The 18,751-nt window shown below is 44.9% G+C and overlaps 1 protein-coding gene across 1 annotated transcript; it reads right to left on the bottom strand.

Moving 5' to 3' along the window:
- Nucleotides 1–1,922: 1,922 nt before the first annotated feature.
- On the bottom strand, nucleotides 1,923–18,299 carry LOC146857358 (fatty acid-binding protein 2, liver). Its single transcript, XM_085647858.1, has 4 exons — nucleotides 18,175–18,299; nucleotides 13,325–13,497; nucleotides 4,485–4,574; nucleotides 1,923–2,072 (listed from the first exon to the last, which is right to left on the bottom strand). Exons 1-4 carry the CDS (start codon nucleotides 18,239–18,241, stop codon nucleotides 2,022–2,024), a joined length of 381 nt encoding a protein of 126 aa, XP_085503984.1. The 5' UTR covers nucleotides 18,242–18,299; the 3' UTR covers nucleotides 1,923–2,021.
- Between the last annotated feature and the right edge of the window lie 452 nt (nucleotides 18,300–18,751).

The raw sequence follows: 18,751 nt of genomic DNA, 5'->3' as shown, positions 1-18,751 counted from the left end.
TTGGCCTCTCAGGATTTTGGTATTCACTGTGGATCTGGTGTGGGAAATAATTTGCATGAAGCACTATACTCTCCTCACAGTTGTTGTTCCCTGTATTTTGCACAACTATTTTATGGAACTGGATTTTTAACATATTTATCTGATAATGTTTTTACACTTCTGTTTTTTATACTTGCGCTATGTACTTTTTTGGATCTGTGTGATTGAAATAAAGTTATGATGATGATGGTTACTCTTAGGTCTTTTCAGTTTCAAGGAAACAGTAAAAAAGTGTCTAGTATGTTGTTTGTATGTGCGTGAATAATAACAATGGCTATTTAAAGATACAACAACCAAAATTAACCTTTTGCTTAATATGTTATTTATATAGCAGTGTAGGAAATCCATGTTACTGCATGGGCACCCAATATTTTTTGCCTTTTATTAAACCCTATATGTTTGTTTATGTTTGAGCTATGTGCACTTCACCCCTGCTAACTAGTAGCAAAGTGCCTGTGTTCCCACTTTAAAAACATAATCGACTTGACATATTCCTAATTAGTTTATTTAACTTACCTAAAATCACTAGTATATGGGAAAGGTGTACCCAGGCCCTGAAAATTAAATGCCATTTGTAGACTACAGCACCTATTGTGTCATCCAACACAATTTTAGTGCAAACATGACTTCAGACCTAACCTGTGTAGCATGACTGCAACCATGTAAAAGTTGCAATTTGACATGTCAAAACCGAAACAAACAAGGCAGGGTGCATGGTATTTGAAAGTAGGACATGTAGAAATTTAAAGTTAACCTGTCCTTACAGTGACTGGCATCCAAAAGCTATCTTTTTACTGTTGCTGGCCGAGCTGCCCTATGTAGAAAACCAGAGTACAGACTAAAAATCCAAATACTGTATCTCGGGAATGGGACTAGCTAGAAAAATAAGAAGTGATTATTTTTCAAGGGTTTTAAAAATCCAATGCAATGGTGAAGTCGGATTTTAATATATACTAAGGAATAGTAACTTTTAGAAAGTTACCTTTTCCTTGCCTGAAGTTCTTGGAGTCTAAGTTTGCATTAGCTCTCCCTTCTGCTGCCTGTGATTACCATTTAAAAATGTGTGAAAACTGCTACTAGAGCAGGGAACAAAGGTCTAGATTTGGGTAGGTTTTGTTGTTCGCTTGACAGTATGATCAATGCGGTTGGGCTCAGAAACTGCATTAAGTTCAAAGAGGCCTCCCCTGTCACAGGCAAATGTTAGTTGGTAATTTCCTTTGTCCCACCCAGCCTGGCCGGTTCCAATCACAATAATCTTCTTTTTAACATTACGGTGTTGAATCCTCCTGGAATGTCAAATCCTGCTTGATATGTCTGCTGAGGTTAACATATAATACTGGGGATCATGAAAGGCAGGGAAATAAGATGCCAAAACTATTTTTGTGAATCCACTGTCTGGTTGCTGGAAAGCCCTGCTATGTTCCACTAGACCACTGCCTATGGGTTTAGTGGAAGTACAGTGACTGCCCCAAACTACATTTTATTGTTAGAAGTGGGAGTACAGTAAGATTAGCATAATACACTAACCCCCCTCCCCCCTGCTCTCAGAACCCAAGTTTAGTCTGGCTGAAGACTTCCGCCATCTGGAAAATGCCAAAAGTGGGAAGGGTTGGCCCCTGGAACGTTTACCCAATTGGTTAGAGTGTGGGCAGAAGTTATTCCTTCCCACTAGCCTGTGCCAGGCATAAATGTGGCACCTCCAGGCACCCACTTCAGAATACACCTACCCTAAGGAACATCAGAAGAGGATTGAACCTGCTGTCTGTGACATGAGAAGACCGCTGAGGGACTGAACCTGCCCTGTCTTGTACGCAGGCATTGTTTTAAATATATTTTTTTATCTACTAAGGTGCATGAAAATATTTATGAGTCATAAAGATACATGTGTTGCTTATTTCTTTATTTTTCTCATCATTTGGCAGTAAAAAAAAAAGTTAGGAGTGATATCAGTTCTCCTGGTCGAAAATGGGTCTTCGTCCGGTTTAAACTTTCTTGCTTCTTCGCACTAGTGTTGCTGAGCCAACAGTCAGAGTCTGAAAGACAAACATGAGATATGTTCACTTTGGGCTGCAGAGCACCTTCTGTGCAAAAGGAATTGTGCTTGAAGTTGTGTTTATGAAGCTGGTGATGGTTACTTGGCCAATTGTTTTTTACCAGTTGATTTGTTTTGGAAGGAAGTTTACAACTTTCAGAGACTCAAAACACTCCCATGTACAACAAAACAGGCAAAAAACATCTTTCAAACCCTCAAATTTTGGATGGTGATTAATATGCAACTTTGTATAAACACCTGTGAAAGACCTGTTCGGGAAACGTCCTTTAGGACGAAGCCCCAATCCCGCTGTGCCTTCACATCGCCAGCAATAGAACAAACTCATCTTAAGCACGCATACGTTCTGCATGCAAGTCGTTACAACCACTTGCTTTAGGTGGGCGCATTGGTGGAAGGATGTTAGAATTATAGTCCAACACCTTCCCTGCTGTTGCGCAGACTGTAGTTGGAATAGTAAATGAAACTATTCCAAAATCCAGCACCCCGTACTCCAAGGCAAGTCGTTAGAATGACTTGCTTGCAGAACGAATGCATGCTAAAGACGTGTTCGTTCTAATGATGACGTTCCCAAGGCATGCGTGATAAACGCCTGCGGAATACTGTCATACATTCACCTGTTCTACATACCTCTTGGATTGCTCTTAGGTCATGGAACTCATTGACTTTCAGCATTCAGGTGAGGTACAGTGGCAGTAACTTTCTAAAGAATATAACAGAGTCTATATTTGGCCGACCTCACCAAGAGCTATATAAGGGATGAATTTTTTCTACCGGTGATGCATACACTTGGGGTGGGTGTGTGTGGGTCGCATTAACAGTTTATGTTGTTAGGAGCATGCGAGAAATCAGATTTATGCTTTTTTGTAAGGTAGTAATTCTGTAATGGTAATTCACCTCATTACATTTTGCAGAAATTGCTTGGTGGTCTGACGGTAATAGTGCACACATCCTGGTAATAATGCCTCTACATGTTTCCGCCAACTAATAGCTGCTGCATTGAGGGGGCCGGAATGACTAGCTGTAACAACGTTACGGCTAATTATTCCCCAAAATGAACACGTTCCTCTAAACATATTAGTGATGCCTGTCAGTAACTGGGATTTACCAGCAGGTTAGTAATTGGGCCTATATATCTTGGATTGGGAAGAAGAGCAGGGGGTTGGGCTTGCACTGTATCATATATAATATGGGGAGTGCTACAGAGGCAGACCTTTATTCATTTGTGCCCTGGCCTGTTGGCTAATTTTCTTAACATTTGTATTAGCCACAAGTAACCATCTTCCTTCAGCTTGATTAGTTACGGGCCATTGTAGGCCAACAAGGACTTGAACATGCTCAAAAAAAGTTGAAACAAAAATGTGCTCAACACGAGTTAGATCGGTATTTTATGACAGCAATTACAAACAGCTTTCCAAAGCCTGCTTCCTCACCGTAGCTTGTTGGTGCTGGAAAAGACTGAAAACTGAAAGACCGAACTAGTCACTAAAGACCAATTGGAGGGTGAGAAGTGACAGTAAAGCAGCAGGTCGGGGACAGAGTAAATTGCTTATCAGCTTTCACCGTTCAGATATGTCGGCCTGTGATAGAACCCATTCATTTTTATGTAGGACAGTCTGCCTGGGATTAACCACAACCAGGTCCAATGGAGTTATGCAATTTGCAGCTGCTGTGTTTTCTGCATGATTATGGATTCAACACACTTGCAGCATAATCAAACATCTTTTGCAAAATGTGCACATTTCAACAATTAACTTGTTTCTAGTTCAAGCGGATCAAAAGAAAAAACCAAAGTGATGCTGCATAGTGCCAGCATTTGTAAAGGGTAACCTGTCACTTCTCAGTTGCCGATTTCTGTGTTCAGGTGTTACATTGGTACTAATGAGGCAGAACGTTTGGCTAGACAGTTTTGATGTGTGTTAAAATAACACAATAGTCAAATATTGCCACAGAATGCACCGCATTGTGCCACAAAATGTATCTTCTTTTACCACGTAATTTAGTCAAGCATGCCACATAATTTGGTCCTCCATTACCGCATAATTCCAGTGATCTGAGAATAAAGTACAAATTAGCGCTCAGAAGGGTCCGAAAAGCGATATGCAATTACTGAAAAAATAAATGGGAGTCTAATGTTGGTCTAAAATGCCTGAATTTATATAAAATCTTTACCACTATGTAAATGAGTTTCATTTGGATTAATGATATGTTAATGTATCTTATGTGATTATCTTTGAAATATGAAATGGACTGACCCGCCTCATCCTGTGTTAGACACCCTTATATAAATGGTAATCAATTACATAGCTGGTGTTTTTCATGAAAATCTAACATTGTTCTGACACGCGTAGACCTCCTCTGCGCAACCCTGACATAGACCATATATATCACTCACCTCCACCATTTCATTCCCTTTAATTTCTTGGATATGAGTAAACTGGTCAGTCTTCGACACAAGCTTCCCGCCTTCATAGACAACTGTGCACTGCAAGAAGATAGAACAAGACATCATTGTAACTAGGAGTGTGATTTTGGTGTTACAGTGGGGACATAGGCCATCATTTAGAGTTTGAAAGGCGGCCGCCATCCGCCAGGGTGGTAGATGCCACTACCTCCGCCACCCTGGCAAACTACTGCCTACCACATTTTGAGGGCTCCACTGGCCTGGCAGAGATCTCTGTGCCTTCACTGAAGCCACAACAGCTCCTCTGAAGATATTAATAGTTTGCTGAGAGATAACCATGTTTCATGTAGCCACTAAGCAAACTTATTTTGTTTTACAAAAACATATCCCCATAGCTGGAGTTTGTTCTTGTAAAACAAAATACTATTGACCCTGCCACCTTGGGAATTATCTATTAGGGTGTGAGCATTTCTGTTTTTTCTGTAGGGGGCGCTATTCTTTCCATAGTTGACCCTAAAAGAAGGAAAGTACATCAGGCTGTCTGCTCTAAAAGGGGCGGGAGGGTTTGATGTACTCACACCAACAGCTGCAAGTCCATAAGGCAGTCAGTGTAAAGTTTCCCCTGGAAGAGTCAGTGGGGTTACTACAGGCAGGAACATGATGGTCTTCCCAACTCTAATTAGAGCAGGTTTACTCTCAGTTTGGTGGAAATGGTACTCTGACACTTTGTGGCAAAGTACTGTTTCTGAAAAACTCTACATAACCTCTATAGAGTGGTGTGTTAAGCTTATTTGTGGTTTAAATTAGTCTGTGCTGATAAAATGTCAAACCTGTGCAGTGGTCTTAAATACATTTAGTTTTGTTTATTTAATTTTTCTGCGGTCAACACATCAAACAAATAGGTGTACCAAAGGTACAGCAGAGAAATTTCACAGTCGATCCTATCATATGTCAAAACGTTTCATGGCCTCAAACATGCAATGAACAGGCAAAAGGTATATAACACAGTACAAGATTTGTCACTCAATACAAGGTTGTGTGTGTCTGGCCTACTCTGCACCACTCCCCAGGTCAGTGCCATAGTGGAGCAATAAGGGACGCCCTATCTTGTGAAATTTCCTCAGGCACCCTCTGGCCTTGTATGTAACTTTGTCAGTCAGCTATATAGAGGTCCATCCCAGCTTTCCAGTCCCGGAGCGTGGGGGGACCAGGCATGCCACACTGTTTGGCTACATATCGCTTAGCCACTGCTATGCCTACGTTACTAAGTAGGAGCTTGGCTCTGGGGAGATCTACGTCTGTGGGATACCCAGCAATATGTATATAGGGTCCATCGATAGTTTTTCTCCCATTATCTTGTTTAGTTCCTCCACAATGTCAGTCCCGTACCATTGGATGTTAGGGCATTCCCATAGTGTGTGTATGAACGACCCTCTCTCTGCCCCACAACGAAGGCAACTAGCGACATCAGCTCTCCCGAACCAATGCAACCGGGCCCTGTCATAATAAATTGCATATAGGACTTTGAATTGGATCAGTCAAAGTCTTTCTATAATTGCGACTTTCCTGGGGTGCATTAGAGCTGCGTCCCAGTCCAGGCCATCAAACTCTCCCACCTAATTTTCCCAGTGTGCTACTATTTTCATTAAGTAGTCGGACCTATTTTTGGTGATTGTTTTATAGTTTTATAAGTCCATGACACTGCTTTTTCTGAAATTTCACCCATAAGCAATCTCCCTTTTTAGAGGTGCATGTTCCTGTGTATTTTCAATGCCAAGTCCGTCGGTCACCCATGCATGGTGAAGTTGGAGGTATTTATAGTGTTGTGTCATGCTGAGTTGATAGTCCCTTTGGAAGGAGCTAAGGGGGATTAGAGCACCACCTTTTATAATGTACCCCAGTTTGGAGATCCCCAGGTTATCACAGGCCCTGAGTCCTGCAATTTCCTGATTTCCTTCACACGTGTGCTCTCCCAGAGGGGAAGTTTCTTTTTTAACTTGTGCGTTCCATCGGGGTCATATGTAGGGTGGTCTCCTGGCATATATCTCCAGTCATTAATCATAATTAAATGGGCCTCCCAATAATATGCTTTTATGTCAGGTAGGGCAATACCCCTGTGATATTGGTTCCATTGCAAGGTATGCAGTGTCACCCTCAGGTGGCCTCCGTTCCAGAGGAACGTCTGGCACTCCCCTTCTATTTTGACAAATATATCTTCTGGGACCTTATGGTAAGTATTTTGAAGTATAAAGTGGGCTAACAACGGCCCCCGCGGTGCAAGGGGTCCCCAAGCTCCAGGAGGCTCCCTAAGTACAGTACCCTGGCATGACATCTCCTGACTGAGTTCAGAGGTGTGGGGGCTCCATGTAGTTTGCAGGGGAGCCCCTCAAGTTTTGTTACACTAGTAGAAGTATTTACAGGAGTTTCAGCAGTGTTATCATCTTGTACATTGCGGCCTTGCCCAAAAGCATCAGTGACAACGATCTCCACCTTCCTACATTGTCAAGAAATTCTGTCAAGTCCCTGCAGACATTATGTTCTAAGCATTATCCTTATTTATGGTCACATACATAACAAGGTAGTGGACCCCCTTTATATCCACCCAAACTGCCCCGGCACATCTTGGGGGTCAAAGTGTCTACCCACTGGGTATAAGCTAGATTTGTCCCAGTTGATCTTGTAGCTTGAATACGCCCCATATGTGTAGAATGTGTGGAAGAGCCCTGGGAGCGTCTGTTGTGAGTTTGTGACATAAAGCAAGATGTCATGAGCATATAGGGAGATTAGTTCATCTCACAGGTTGCCCTCCTTTACCTGAAAGCCTGTAAGACTTGGGTGGGTACCTATAATGCATGCTAGTGGTTCCAGCAGAAGGGCAAATAATAGCTGGGACAGAGGCCATCCCTGGTGCTTGCCCCTCTCAGTAGTGAATTCTGAGGATAGTTCACCATTCACCCGCACTCGGGCCACTGTGTCTGTATATAGCAGAGTTACCCATGCCCGGAATTTGGGAACAAACCCATATTTCACAAGGACTTGTCTTAGGAATGGCTAATGGACGGCAGCAAATGCTTTCTCGGTGTTAAAGCATAGTAGTATGTGAGGGTCTTCCCTGCTGTATATTGTCTCAAGCTAATTAGATAGCCTACGGAGGTTGAACCTCGTCGCCCTCTTGGGCATAAACTCTGACTGATCGTGGTGAACTAGGGCGGTGATAGCCTTTAAAAGTCTTGTGGCAAGAATTGAGGCTGACATTTTGATCTGAATGTTCAGGAGAGAAATCGGGAGGTAGGAACTGCAATCTGTCTTAGTCTTTCCAGGTTTATGTATCACCACTATCGTTGCATTACGAAGATCCTGTGAAGGGGTCCCCTTGCTTTTTGTCTTTGGGTACATTTTAAGGAAGTGGGGACTCAGTAACCCGGTATTCCTCTTAAGGAGTTCCACCGGTATGCCGTTAGGGCCTGGGGTCTTCCTGGGTTTTAGGTTTCCTATGGCCGTCTGCACTTCCTCAAGTGTAATGTCTGCTTCCAAAGCCTGGCAATTTTCTACCGTGAGGGAGGGGACGGGCATCCCTTCCAGGTAGGTGTCTATCCCGAGAGGGGCATCTCCTACCTCACCAGGGCACCTCCTCACTCTCCCCACTACCCCCGCACTGCAGCAGGCGGTTCCTCTCGCAATCTGGATTGGCAGTCCTCGAACGCACCCTCAGACCCTGGCGTCTCACTCAGGAGCTCTTCGCTTGTCGGTCTGCTGGAGGTCTGGTTACTCGTGCCCTGTGCTAGGGCAGGGTGGACCGAGAGTCACAGGTGGTTTACCCACTGCAGGGGGTGGAGTCTCCCAGGTCGAGTCTGGTTGCCACACACCTCCGACATATTGCGGGTGCCCGCAATGGAGTTGCTCTATTAAGGACGGATCAGGAGGCCAGCACAGCAACACCCTCCGCGATAGCGGCACCCCTGCCACTTATCACAGTGGCACCACTGGTGTCTGGGCGGTGCTCCTTGGCTTGGGAGGTGTCGTTAGCGGCTAAGGAGGGGATTTGGAAACGGGCGTTCATAGATATTATCACCCTATTGATGCATAGTGTGGACGGGATCGGTACCAGGACGATGGGGGGTAAGGAGGACGATAACAAGGTGAGATACAAGTCATGGCCTGAAAAAACAATTGGAAATTGGGGGGAAGCATTCTCCATCTTAGCAGCCGTAATCATGGAGAAACACCCAGAGCAGGGGCCGGCGCTACTCCAGTACTCTCGCACCATAACCAATGAGGTGGAGAAGACTGTTGGGATGGGTTGGTACAATTACGACCGGGACTTTCGGAAGAGGATGGCTATGTGTCCTGATCTTACATGGGACCAGAAGGAAATTCATCTCTGGGTGGACCGCATTGGGAAGTTCACCCCCGAGCAAAAGGAAGGGGTGAGCAAGAGCCAGAAGGGGGGGACAATTTTAAGGGACAGAAGCAGGCGGGGAAAGCCCCTTTTAAGCAGCCCTTTCAAGGTCAGGGAGGCGGACAAAAGTGAGGGGGTAAAAGATTCAACTCAGGCATGTGTAGGTTGTACAATGCTGGGTCCTGTTCTTGGGGCAAAAATTGCAAGTTTGCCCATAGCTGCAGCAAGTGTGGGGCCAAGCACCCAACTGTGTCCTGCACCAACAAGCCGGAAGGTCCTCCAATATCGGCCAGCCAACAGGGCAGTTAGTCCGCTGGTGGCATCTAAACCCCCCTGAATACACCCTCCCTGGTACCACCACCATCCGGCACACAGGGCCCCCCTTGCCCATCTTGCCCATCTTCCCAGGTGATGTCTGCCGACAAGGAGTTTAAGGTCAAGGGCCCCTCTCCCATTGTCATTTCCAACCTCCTCCCCCTACTCTGAGACTACCCGAACCCCAAGGGCAGATGGCTCATAGCAGAAGGCTTTGTGGAGGGCCCCAAGTGGACAGGGATGCAGAGAACCTAAAGTCAGCCAGAGAGCTACCTGAGGTAGTAAGAGAAAAGGTTCGGAAGGAATCGGCACTAGGCATGGTTGCAGGCCCCTTTGATCAGCCCCCTTTAAAGAATTTCATGATCTCCCCGCTTAGGGGTGGTCCCCAAGAAAGACCCAGGGGCCTTTCGGTTGATCCATCACTTGTCCTATCCAGAAGGCAACTCAGTTAACCATTGGTTGGAGAAGGGGACATGTTTGGTCTCCTACTGCTCCTTAGACATGGCAGTTGACATGGTTAGGAGAGCAGGCAGAGGGGCATGGCTGGCGAAGGCGGACATTGAGTCGGCATTCCGCCTGCTGCCCATCCATCCAGAGAGCCAACACCTCCTAGGGTTCATGTGGGAAGGAATTCTTCTTTGACAGATGCCTGCATATGGGTTGTGCTGTGTCCTGTGCCTACTTTGAAGCTTTTAGCTCTTTTCTCCAGTGGGCGCTCACCTGGGCATTTGATGTGAAGGGAGTGACCCACTACCTGGATGACTTTCTGTTTATTGGGGGCGCAGGTTCACAGGATTGTAGCAAGGGGTTGCAGTGTTTTCAAGAACTGGCAGGGCACCTGGGGGTCCTGTTGGTGCCTGGTAAGGCAAAAGGTCCGGCGCAGGTTCTCAAGTTTTTGGGCTTTGAGCTGGACACGATTATGGGGGAGTCTAGACTCCCTGCTGAGAAGGTGCAGGCTCTGCGTCAAGACATTCAGGCGTTGCTGGGTAAGGACAAGGCTACCCTGGGTGCAATTCAGTTCTTCTTGGGAAAACTGAACTTTGCAGCTAGAGTAATTCCAGCGGGTAGGGTGTTCGCCAGAAGGCTAGCAAGGGCAACGGCAAAAATAAGCAAGAAGCATCACCTGGTCTGGCTGGGAAAAGGTTTGAAAGAGGATTTGGCAATGTGGCATGAGTTCCTCGTGCTATTCAATTGCACTGTCATCTGGAGGGCACCATGGGCGGAAAGTGCGGAGCTCTGCCTCTTTACAGACGCATCGGGGAGAGAGGTCTTCGGCGCAATAATGGGTACTGAATGCTGTGCCCAGAAGTGTCCCAATGCCTGCCGCAAGTGTAACATCTCGGCAAACACCACTGTCCTAGAACTTTTCCCCATCGTAATTGCTCTGCACTTATGGCCTGAGTCCCAGCAGGGCGCCCATTGACTTCTTCACACTCCAGGGCATGTTGGATGTAATTGAGCAGGTCACCTATTCACAGTTTGAGGCCAGACTCTTCTCGACAGCATTCTGTCTGGTGTTCTTTGGGGCATTCTTAATTAGTGAGCTGGTGGCCAGGTCCAAGACAGATAGGTCCGGCAATGCCTTAAGCAGACAGGACGTCATCTTGGAGGGTACTCTGTCTATTCATTTCAGAAAGTCCAAAACTGATCAGACAGGGCGGGGGCCGATGTGGTACTAAGGCCTCTAGGGGATCAGAGATACTGCCCAGTCACCAAGGTAAAGGAGTTTATGGCGCTGTGCCCCAACGTCCCTGGCTACTTTTTGATCCATGCTGACCAGGGGCCCCTGACCAAATTTCAGATAGCACGCAAGTCCGTAGAGTATTACTCTACGATGATACAGAGTATTACTCTACGGACTTGTGAGATGATACAGCGGACTTATCAAGGTCCTTTTTAACATATCTGCGATGACATAGACCGAAGTGACAAATTAATTTGTGGAACAATATAAATATAAGGATATAACGTTTTTACGGACCGGTTACTTCCTCATTCGATCGAGGTGGCATTAAATCCATATTATATGCGGAATCACTTCTTATTAGGGAAGCGTCTATAAACATAACAGGTTCAAGAAGATTTGATCTTGCCTACTATCTAATTAGAGCCTTGATAAAGTCCAGGGGGCGAAACGCAAGTCGGCTGCTGCTGTTCTGCGTGTTTTGAAAAGTGAAAATAAAACTAACAAAAGGACCTGATTTGGGACTGTGCCTGGCTCTTAATTGGAAGGACATTTGACTATTGGTTTAACTGGATTGTTTTATATGGGAGATAGAAAAATACTTTTTTCTTTCTTGTTTCTCGCTATTTTTTCTTGATTATTGTATTGGATTATAGACATAATGAATGGGTGTGCTCTGGTGTCTCATGGTTTAATATTGTTTTAGGCATGTGGTCCTAAGAAAAACATACCCTGGTGGGTGGGTATAGCAACACTATAAGAGCACCCTAAACAAGTATTGTGAAATTGAATTACTTAGACTTAGTGTCTTCAATAGATGTGCAGATCTTTAAGCAAACCCACACCCTTTTTGGAATCTAAATACACCTGGGAATTCTGCACTCTACTTATAGGTTCCTATAACTGTCTAGTCTGACCTCTGTAGGGCTATGTACCTAGGAATGTGGTCTCACCCGCTAAAGATATACATCTCCTAATCCTAACCATCCTTCTATTAGAACACTTGCCACATGGCACTCTTGAAAGTACAGGCTGGCATCGAGCCTGCTGAAGATTCTTAAACTACAACAAATTCCCCATCAATCCCGACCTCCACTGAGTCCAGAGCGCTGAGGCACTAACTTCTTATTTTGGTTCTGGACCATATCCCTAACACAAAAGGGAAAAACAGAGGCAGGCAGGAGGCTCGACAGAGATTTTGGCAAAGACTACAGATAGGAGTGATGGAAGTAAACTGGTACTGACTGTTCAGCTGGTATGTCCCTCCTGAGATTGCAAAAGAAATGCCACCAAGTAGTAGAAAATGCAGATCAGAAAGTGAGCGTAGGAAGGCAGTTTTATTTTAGATATTTTGCCTTGTGACACTGTGTCTTCGAAACTGAGGGCCTCATGTATGAGGCCCTACCTGAATTCTTGTGCCGCCAGAACATCACTTTTTTTACTTTCCGGTGGCGCAATGTGCCACGGCATATTTATAAGGCCACGTAAAGCCACTTTATTCTTAAATTTGAGGCAGCACCAAAAACCTACCTCTCCCCACTGGAGACGTAAAGGAGGCACAACGAGGAGTAATATCTTTATTTCTCCTTGTTTTTCCGTTTTCTATGTGTGGATTCTGCATCACACATAGAAAGAGGAAAAGGCCTCCTGTGATTGTTTTTGTGCAGGAAGGTTTCCCTTTCTGCACAAAAATAATCATCCCCGAAATGCAGGCACCCTTGCACCATTGTGCAAAGGGCAGCCCATTGTGTGCCGGCACAGGGGAAAAGGAGAGGAATACGCCTTATCTGATAGATACGGTACATTACTCCCCTTTTCTTTTGCTTAGGGCAGCACAGCAGAAAGGCCTACGGTGCTGCCCTACGGCAAAACCTCATAAACTAGCCCCTTAAAGTGTTACCAGAGAGTCAATATAATGGCGCAGACTTGATTGAGCCCCAGTAAGAACTGCAGTATAAAAAGCTGACCTTTACATTAATCAAGCACCTCAGAATATTTTAGGGAGCCACAGTAAAAAAAAAACACACACGGAGCCCCACTTCTTGCATTTATGCCAGGTGGCATGGGAGTGAAAGTATTTTAAAATATCCTCTAGTTAATGAAAGAGAACAGGGAGCCCAGATTTTTATACTGTAACTGACACCATATAATTGCATATCCGTGTTAGCTGTCTCTTCATTAATAACAATAATAATAAAATGACAGGCTTGCTGTTTAAGTCTAGAAATATATTTTGAAGCAGATGTGCGAGACCCTGCAAAAGTGAGGGGTCAGGGGCATAATGCCACCTTTTACCCCTCCAGCCCCTATCCCGCCCCATGTAATGACCATGACATCACTGCAATTTTGACAGTGGTTGAGATGAAGATACAGCTTAGAAGAGTGAAGGTGAGATATTTAGTCTCAGCAGGGACCAGGTTGCTGAAAACATACCTTGATCTTTTTGCCATTCATAGTTGTGATCTCGGCCTCTTTCCCGATGGTGAAGGAGTTGGTGACCGCCTGCTTGGGCGTTTTGGACGTGACAACAAAGTTGTCTCCGTCCTGATGGATCTCGATGACTGGGTGAATGTCTTTAGCCACCTTGACTACATCTTCTGGTAATCCTACAGAAGACAAAGAAGGGTCACAATCCATGCCGTAAATAAACTGCAAATTCCTACAGCGCAGGCGCTGATGCACAAAGCACACCACCATAGGAGGATCGAACATATCCTGCTCATTGAACTGATCCACCAAGGACCAGCACTACACCAATACGTACAACAGACTGATCATACACTGACCAATCACTGTGCAACAAGGCGATGATGATCCTAGTCACTGTGAAACCCTAGAGCCGAGATAAAAGGGCGACCAAACTCCAAAGCTATCTTGATGCCATATGAGGAACATTCAAATGATGGTGACATACCAGACCATCCCAAGCCATATCATAACATATGCTATACCATCCCATGTCATTCCTTCCTTTAGCATAACATTAGATAAGATAACTTAAGATAACATACCACTTCTATGTTAGCGCTCACATTCTATTTATATTATTTAAGAAATATGTCAATAAAATGTGAACTCCAAGGAATACAACGAAATTAATTAATGATTTGAAATTAATTGTATGTAATGTGTATCCAAGAATCTATTATGAGTGCAGAATTGTATATGGAAAAATCGGTAAGTAGATTTTTTGTATCTGCCAAACATTTCTGAAGACTTATATTTGCAGATTTCCCCACAACCTACTTCTCCCAGAGCCTGTCTTTCTAGTTCAAGTACCCAGAACAACACTTTACAAGTCCGATTGGCTGCTGTGCCCCTTGCTTTGTTGACTTAAAATATCAAAGGATTAGGAGTACTTCCCCCACTACACCTGAATAATAACTACCATTTTTGTCAAGAAAAAATGTACTCCTAAAATGAGCATTTTTCTAGCTGGTTGCGAGAAAATCAATAATTTATAAATGGCACTGACTTGAAATTTATATTAGACCCGAAAATATATAGAATGGCTACCAAATGTTTGGGCAAGGCATTATATGACTTTTTCCCTGAAAAGGTCAGGTGACACTCTGGCATTCAGCATTAGCTTAAGGGCAGATCTACCACGAGCTAGTGTTGTGGTCAGATTTTGCAGACAGTTGACAGCTGCCCTGTCCTTCCGAGGCAGGCAAGTTGTCAAGGACACAGGAGATTGTGGTGGTAAGATACCTCTTAGGACTGTTGCTGCGCATGTTGAGATTCCTCTTCACAGCTGTGTCTTTGTAGCAGGGGACCAGCATGCCTATTACTGTTAGCATCTACAGTGCATCTCTTGAGCTTCATAGGTCGTTTCATAGCAAATTAAATCACGCAAATTTTAACCTATAACTATCTTCTTTTAGAAACCTATGTTTGGGTCTTACTCATACACAGTGATGAGGGGCGTAGGTATAATTAATGCAGAACATTGTGTGGCCAGGGTTTCCTGTTTGTGAAGGGCACACTATATCCCACGTCTGATTGTTATTTACTACTTTATCGTGGACTTGTTGGCCTCAGGGTTCATTGAACCGTTGCTACACCATTGAACCATGGTTAACGACAGGAAGAACAAGCATTGGCTATATGAGAGATATTGGCTTTACCAATGTCTTTTAGCCATTTTGTACAAAAGTGTGGCTAAAAGTTAGTGGCGTAGTGTCGCGTAGAGTAGAGTGGTGTAGATGAGAGTGGCATAGAGGAGAATGGCATACAAGAGAGTGGAGTAGAGTGGTGTAAAATGGTGTGGAGTGGCATAGAGTAGTGTGCAGTGGTGTAGAAGGGAGTGGAGTGGCATAGGGTGCAGTAAAATAGATTGGAGTGGCATAGAGTACAGTGGCATTAAGTAGAGTGGTGTAGAGCAGTGTACAGTAGAGTGGTGTAGAATAGTGTAGTGTAGAATGGAGTAGAGTAGTATGGCATAGAATGGAGTGGTGTAGAGTGCTGTAGACTCCATTGTGTAGAGTGTAGTAGAATGGAGTAGGGTGGAGTAGAGGGGCAAAGATGGGTGGAGTTGCATTGTGTGGAGTAGTGAAGAATGGAGAGGAGTTGAGTGGCATAGAGTGGTGTAGAGGAGAGTGGCGTAGAGTAGCCACGATGGTGTGATCAAGTACATTCTGGTGGTAGTGGGTCATTTCTCCAAATGGCCTGTGATAAAAAATTGTTCGCAGTGCAGACAGTTCTTCTGTCATTTCATTTTTAGACAAACTATTCTTGTGTGAAGGGTTACCCAAATACTTACTGACCGATAATGGCCCTCAATTCCTGTCAGATGCATTCAAATCATTCTTGGAGAGAAACTGTATCAGTCACCTCACCACCTCTCTTTACCATCCTGAAGGTAATGGCCTCATTGAACGTTTCAATCGAGTCATTAAAGTAAACATACAATTGTCCAGGAATGCCAACCTCAACTGGGAAGAGGAAATATTCAAACTCATTTGGGCTTATAGGATCTCGCCATGTGCCAATACCAATGAATCACCTTTTGTCCTCATGAGAAGCAGACAACCCCTGAGCAGAGACTTAGGTTGGATGCCCTCATCCAAACAGATTGAGTGGTCACCAGAAACCATCAGAGAAAACACTGAGAAGGCACAAAAGTGCTATAAAGACTGGTACGACACCAGACATAGTGTCAAAGAACATTCCTTCAGAATTGGTGATCTGGTCAAAGTTCGTCTTGAAAGGAAAGTCAAGAAGGGAGAAAGCAAATTCACCGCCCCCCTTCGCATCAGCAAACTGTACACCAATGCTGCCCGACTCAGTGATGGCAAAGTATGGCATATGAACAGGTTGGCCAAGTGCCATTCAGTGGGAAAAGAGTTGAGTCATCTCCAGCACTATAGTGATAATAAAGATGTCTAGTCAATGCCAGCCCAGTAGTGCCAATAATGATTTGTGGGTTGATTACGATGAACCTGAAATTGGTCACAGTTCTATGCCTTTTAATAACAGAATGTATTCAAGAAATGTAGATGTCCAAGGTAGTGGTCCTCCACCCACCGCTGAATCCACTGATTGTCGCACACCGGACCAGAATGATGAAGTTAGTCTTCACGCTCCCATGCTCTATCAGAGCGACGAAGGAGATTCACATTCTGATACCGAAGTCATGTCCGGCAATCGCGGTTTCAGGAAAAGGTTTGGTCGAACCATTAGCGATCCACATTCTGATACTGAGGTTGTGTTCGACAATCTTGGTCTCAGGGGAAGGTTTGGTAGAACCATCAACAAACCCAGACGATTTGATGATTTTGTTTGTGAATGTTGTCAAACACTCAAGAGAGGAAGATCTGTTGTATTTACTGTTATGGTCACACGCCAGGTCCTGGCACGTGACATGTGCTCTATTGTTCTCCTGCGCGAGAGCACCCACTGTCATCCCTGCCTCCTCATTGGTCCCCAACGTTCCACATTACAATTCCCCCTAACTATGCCACCCCTAACGGTTCCAACGTTCTCATGCCATCTGATCCCTGAACCATACCTTCTTGTAGGGGGCTGTTGTGGAATAAAGCTTCCTGAACCCTTACCTTTGCCTCCGCCTTGTTATTACATGGGGTCCCAGTTGCAAGGAGACGCATTTTGCAGGTTTGTCCTGCAATTAGGCCTCCCGTCTGGCTGCCCATTCATAGACACTGCAGGATGCCCATTGTCAGCACTTTAGCGCCCCCACAATTTTAACTCTCAGTCCCCAAGCAATTCCCTCCCCTTCCGCCCGAAATGTGCTGTAAAAGAGGTGCTTGTAGGAGGCTGAGAGGAGGAGCTGTGGCCCAGGAGGAGTCTGAATAAAACAGCTTCTGGAGCCCTGAATATATCACATATGCAAATTAGAAGGGCCTTGCACATTCCCTTTCGGCAGTCTTATGTCCCTAGAAGTGCATGAACATACTGCTTTCCTCATACCTTGGGCCCTCTTGTGATGACTACACAGTGGAAATCAGTGTCATTCATCTACCGCGCGCCACCCAGCGCACTAATGTACAGGGCTTGTCAGGCTGTGGCATACCTTTTAGGGCGGTAGGTGCACAGACATGCCTTCGGGTAGAGGCAGCATTAGTGACAAATTCGCTGATATTATTTAAATAAAAGTAGGATAAAGACAAGAGTGATTACAGTTTAACGCAAAGACAGAGCTGGGGACGGGAGTGTACAGTTCTGCAGAATGGACACATTGTATTGTGCCAAACTTTACATATGCCAAGCCGTGGGTAAATTGTGCGCTGCGGACCACACGACCTGCCATCAAAATCCCAATTTCCCACTTGACACATTGTGTCACCTTGGCCAAAACAAATTTGTGGACAATCACGAGTCGCTGGTAATCCCGACCTGGTCGGAGCAGCCATCTGAATTAGGACTATACCACTGATGGCCATGTTGCCTGCTGAAAGCGAGTGAAAACTGCTCAGGTGACTGAAAATCCATCTAAAATGAGAAATGCCAAGTCAGAATCTGCAGGGAAACCCGATTCCTGAATGCCATTCAGAGTTTCAGATGTGAAATGTCGTAAATACCCGGTGCAGGTGCGAGAATAGCGCAATAACAGTAATATTACAGCCCTATTACCATGCCCTGTGTGCCAAGCAACTCTCCGTACCTCTGTTTCCATAAAGACCAAATCGGGGACGCTTACAATTAGGATAAATGATAAATGGAGACCTAAAGTGTTCTGTGCCAAAGTGGCCATTAACCCTTTTTCGACACCGTGACGAGACACGTAGTGTTCCCACAAATGGCCATGAAATGGATGTACTTACCTACAGCCCTCAAGAAGGCCTCGTAGTTCTCCTGGGAGTACACCTGCCAAGTTCCGTTGAAGTTCATGGTAGGGGCGGGCGAGGGCTGCTAGGTACCGCTGGGCGACTTTTGGGCAAGAAGTGGGAAGAATTACCGGGTAGGAGGCTTTTTATGCTGACACTGGGGTAGGATGAGGCACTGAACTCCGAGTAGTGGCCGCGCGTTTCCCCAAAATTATTAACCATTTGATTTTTAATCATTAACAATTTGTTGACCTGAGTGGAATAACCCCACGGTCACTGGCATCTGTCTTTTTTAGCATTTGTTTGAGGTTTTTCACATGATGCTCAAAACCTGGATGTGGCTGTAGCCTCTTCGGCTTCCCAATAGGTTCTGCTAGTGCAGTCTTTTGTTACGTCATTAGTCACGTCACTAGTCTCTGGACATCTGACTGTGCTGTAATAGCGCGCGGAGAGTTCTGTGTATCGTCATTCTATATATTTTTTAATGTTGAGGCAAATTGCCTGTTACCGAGGACACAACAGACCGATTCGCAATTTATTTGGTGAGCTACAAGTACAGACCATCTACACTTAA

The sequence above is a fragment of the Triturus cristatus genome, chromosome 3_2, assembly GCF_964204655.1.
Source record: "Triturus cristatus chromosome 3_2, aTriCri1.1, whole genome shotgun sequence".
In the NCBI taxonomy this organism is placed as follows: domain Eukaryota; kingdom Metazoa; phylum Chordata; class Amphibia; order Caudata; family Salamandridae; genus Triturus; species Triturus cristatus.
Note: the sequence above shows the minus strand (reverse complement) of the source record. Positions and strands in the feature narration are given on the sequence as shown.